We start from the raw sequence: 4,295 nt of genomic DNA, 5'->3' as shown, positions 1-4,295 counted from the left end.
CCACCAGCCACTCCTCGGAAGGAAGGTTGGGCAATCTGCTTCTGTAGTGATACCACCTCGGCAACCCAAGGAGGGGTCGCTATGAGTCGGATCTGGCTTGATGGCAAACAACAACAACAGCAACCCTATGGGACAGAGAAGACCTGCCTCATAGAATTTCCTAGGTTGTAAATCTTTATGGAAATGGACTGCCACATCTTTCTCCCACAGAGCAACCAGGGAGTTCAAACCGTCAACCTTTCGGTTAGCAGACAAGCACTTAGCCACTGTGCCGTCTGGGCTCCTGGGTACTTGGATACCAAGGTTCACTGTAGCACTATTGACAATAGCCAAAAATGTCCGTCACTAATAAACTTTAGTCTCTCTGCATTTTCTTCTCAGAGGCGCCTTGGAAGAAAGGTCTGGTGATCTACTGAAAACCCGCTGTTGAAACCCCTGTGGACCTGACACACGTGGGGCCACGAGAGTTGGAACTGACTCCCACTGGTTTTGGTTTCCCTGCGGTGAGAGGGAGGGAGGAGGAGTCACTGGGAACCTGTGAGTTTCTGTTGACAGGGTTGGAAAATTTGGCAACCATTATGGGTACTGGTTGCACAACACGACTGATATCATCAATATCCCTAAATTGTACATTTGAAAAATGTTAAATCGGCAAACGTTGTGCTAACTACAGATTTCTTTTTTTATATGTAATATTTGATTGTGTTTTCGGTGAAGGTTTACTCAACAGGTTGGGTTCCCATTCAACAATTTAGTGGTTGAAAGAGTGACACTGTGTAAAGGCTGTCCTTTGCTCTGCTCTGGTTGTTGTTTCCGTTCATCGAGTTTCTCTGCCCCCTCACTGTCTAATGTTTGTTTTAAAGTCGTCTTTGGCTGTTTGGTCTCATGTTGGTGATTTTTTCAATGAGCACAGTACTTATGGGTGATGTTCATTATTTTATTTTATTTTATTTTTTTTTTGAGCCAATGTGCTATTTAGCTATAAGATGAGAGTTAGTTTCGGTTCCAAGTTTGAAGAGCATCTTAGGCCAAGGTAGCATAAGGGAGTCCTCCGGTTTCAACCAGCCCAGCAGGTCTGCTTTTTGTTTGGTTTGGTTTTGAGGAATTTGAGGTTCTTCTGGTCACAGTTTTTTCTCCCACTCTACCAGGGTCCATCCACCGTGTCCTGGTTGGAATGGTCAATAGTGGTAGCTGGGCACAGTCTTGTTCTTCCGGTCATGTAAATATACAACAGCAGCAGTAAGAGAATTTCCCATGTATCAAGTCATTCAATCAACGTCCTCAACTGTGGGTTGCAGCCCCATTTCACAGAAGAAGAACCTAAGGCCCAGAGAGAGGAGCTGCCATGGGAAGGGGAGTTGGGATTTGAACCTGGTTCAGTGCAGGAGACCAAAGCGCCTTCTGTCTTCCTGCCTATCAGGGAAGGCGGGAGGACAGAGGTCATCGGGGGCAGCCATGGCCTCTGATTGTCACTGTCACTGAAGTCCATGCCAAGGGGCGTGGGGAGGTGGCTAGGGAAGGCCCTGCTCAATGCTCCTTCCCTTTCCCCCAGCTGGGAGAGCTGAGCCCAGAGGGACACAGGGACGGAGGAGCCCCTAGAAATGTCACTCCCTGGAAGCAGGCTCTGGGTCCTGCCCTTCCTGTGCTTCTGCATTCTGCTCCTGGCCTGCACAGGGGGTGAGGGGGAACGGGGGGCGGTGTGGGGACCCGGGGGCTGGGTGGAGTGTGAGTGTGACTGGCTGCCTGGCGTGCATGTTTGCAGACATGAAGTTTGTGTGCTTAGTGGCATGTATGTGTGTGTGTGTGTGTGAGCTGTTGGTAGCTGTCATGGCGTGCATGTTTGCAGACGTGAAGTTTATGTGCTTAGTGGTGTGTGTGTGTGTGAGAGAGCTGTTGGTAGCTGTCATGGCGTGCATGTTTGCAGACATGAAGTTTGTGTGCTTAGTGGCATGTGTGTGTGTGTGTGTGTGTGAGCTGTTGGTAGCTGTCATGGAGTACATGTTTGCAGATGTGAAGTTTGTGTGCTTAGTGGCATGTGTGTGTGTGTGTGTGTGTGAGAAAGAGCTGTTGGTAGCTGTCATGGCGTGCATGTTTGCAGACGTGAAGTTTGTGTGCTTAGTGGCATGTGTGTGTGTGTGTGTGTGTGAGTTGCTGGTAGCTGTCATGGCGTACATGTTTGCAGACGTGAAGTTTGTGTGCTTAGTAGCATGTGTGTGTGTGTGACAGAGCTGTTGGTAGCTGTCATGGCGTGCATGTTTGCAGACGTGAAGTTTGTGTGCTTAGTGGCGTGTGTGTGTGTGTGAGAGCTCTTGGTAGCTGTCATCGTGTGCATGTTTGCAGACATGAAGTTTGTGTGCTTAGTGGCATGTGTGTGTGTGTGTGTGAGCTGTTGGTAGCTGTGTATGATATATGTACCTGGGGCTGGTATAATAGTGGTCATAGGTACATTTGTGTGTGTAAACAGAAGAGTGTGTGGTTGTGTTCTATAAGTGTATGTAAGTGTTCTATAAGTGTAAGCCATGAACTTGCATATGTGTGTCTCCAAGGGATATACATGTGAACAGATAGTGGTATTTCTGTTTGTGTGGACACGTGTGCATGACCATGAGTGCACCCCGGAATGTGAATACGTCTGAGATTTTCATATGCATAAAACATAAAATGTATAAACACAGCATGCTTGAAATTTTATATTTGAAAATTAAAATTTTCATATTCACAACAATTTTATTTAACATACCTCCAAATCCAAACCAAACCCCTTGCAGTCAAATTGATTCCGACTCGCAGAGACCCTACAGAACAGAGTAGAACTGCCCCACAGGGTTTCCAAGGCTGTAATCTTTATGGGAGGAGCTCTGGTGGTGGAGTGGTTAAAGCATTCGACTCCTAACCAAAAGTTGATGGTTTGAACCCACCAGCTGCTCCATGGGAGAAAGATGAGACATTCTGCTTCCGTAAAGATTGACGGCCTTGGAAACCCTATGGAGCAGTTCTGCTCTGTCCGCTAGGGGCACCGTGAGTCAGAATCGACTCCATGGCAGGGGGTTTTTTGGTAATCTTTATGGAAACAGACTGCCACATCTTTCTTCTGCAGAGCTGCTGGTGAGTTCAAACTGCTAATTAATTAGTAGCCAAACACTTAACCACTGTGCCACGGGGGCTCCTTTTAAAGCAAATGGGCACCTACAATAGTCTAGGTACCATTCTAAGTGTCTTATATGGCCCCAAATAAGGAAAACCCAGGAGCTCTGTTAGCATAGTGCCTAGAGCATTTGACTACTAACCAGAAGTTGGGTGGTTCAAACCCACGAGCCATTCCGTGGAAGGAAGATGGGGCAATCTACTTCGAAGTGCCCTCTATGTACTGAATCTTAATTCTCATGATCACCTCGTGTGGAAGGCGCCACTACCGTTCCATTCTACAGAATGAGAATAGTCCTGGGTGGCCCAAGTGGTGAAGGGCTCGACCACTAGCCAAAAGGTTGGCAGTGTGAACCCACCCAGAGGTGCCTCAGAAGACAGGCCCGGAAATCTGTTTCCGAAGGTCACAGCCTTGGAAACCCTGTGGAGCAGGCCGACTGCACACGTGGGCTTGCTATGGTCAGAACCCACTCGACTGCAGCTAACAACAAGGACACAGGCAATTCTGTGCAAGGAAGTGACTTTGGATCCGAGCCACAGCCCCTGGACCAGCAGGGGTTCTGACAGCATCTCTCAAGTGTCCTTCATCCCTGGGGGGGCGGAAAGTCCTCCCAGGCCTTCCTCCACTGCCTGAGGAAGGAGTGCAGAGAGGGCTGGGGTCCACAGGAGGACTGAGGGGTATGGGGTGTGTCTGGCAGAAGATCAGGACATGGAAGGAGGCCTCAGAGGGGGACAAGGAGGTGGGGTTACAGACTGAGGCAGGACACGCCAGGCAGAGGGGTGGCCGGCTGTCTCTGGCACAGAAGATGTGGGGAGATGACCAGTGGTCGAGAGGGGCAGTGGTCGGGGCGAGAGAGGAGACGAAGGCCGGTGGTCAGGGGTCTGAATGATCCCCAGGAGTGAAAGTAAGAGTGAGCCTAGAGGGGGGTGGGAGGAGGGGCTTGGGCCCCGCCCACCCAAGCTCCTCTGTTCCCACCTAGTGTGCCAGGATGACGGGCCCTCAGGGACCCCGGGCTCTCCGACGCCCAAGCTGAAAGAGAGTCGCTGGAGCCAGGTGCAGAGCAGAATGAAGGAGCTGTGGACCAAGTCCAGAGAAAAGTGGCAGTGGTTCTGGTGAGGAGGTGCCCTTGCCTAGGGGGGGTGGGCTGGGG

At 50.1% G+C, this 4,295-nt stretch overlaps 1 protein-coding gene across 1 annotated transcript in view; it reads left to right on the top strand.

Annotated features, from left to right (window-relative positions):
- Window positions 1–1,601: 1,601 nt before the first annotated feature.
- Window positions 1,602–4,295, top strand: part of APOC4 (apolipoprotein C4) — a 3,320-nt gene continuing 626 nt past the window's right edge. The window contains exons 1-2 of the mRNA XM_007943081.1: window positions 1,602–1,725; window positions 4,125–4,257. Of these exons, the coding sequence (XP_007941272.1) occupies window positions 1,602–1,725; window positions 4,125–4,257 (257 nt within the window). The remainder of the gene's footprint in view (window positions 1,726–4,124; window positions 4,258–4,295) is intronic.

Source organism: Orycteropus afer, unplaced genomic scaffold (assembly GCF_000298275.1).
Source record: "Orycteropus afer afer isolate SDZICR_OR568_19922 unplaced genomic scaffold, OryAfe1.0 scaffold00099, whole genome shotgun sequence".
Lineage (NCBI taxonomy): Eukaryota > Metazoa > Chordata > Mammalia > Tubulidentata > Orycteropodidae > Orycteropus > Orycteropus afer.
The sequence above is the reverse complement of the archived record's forward strand: the minus strand, read 5'-3'. Positions and strand labels throughout refer to the sequence as shown.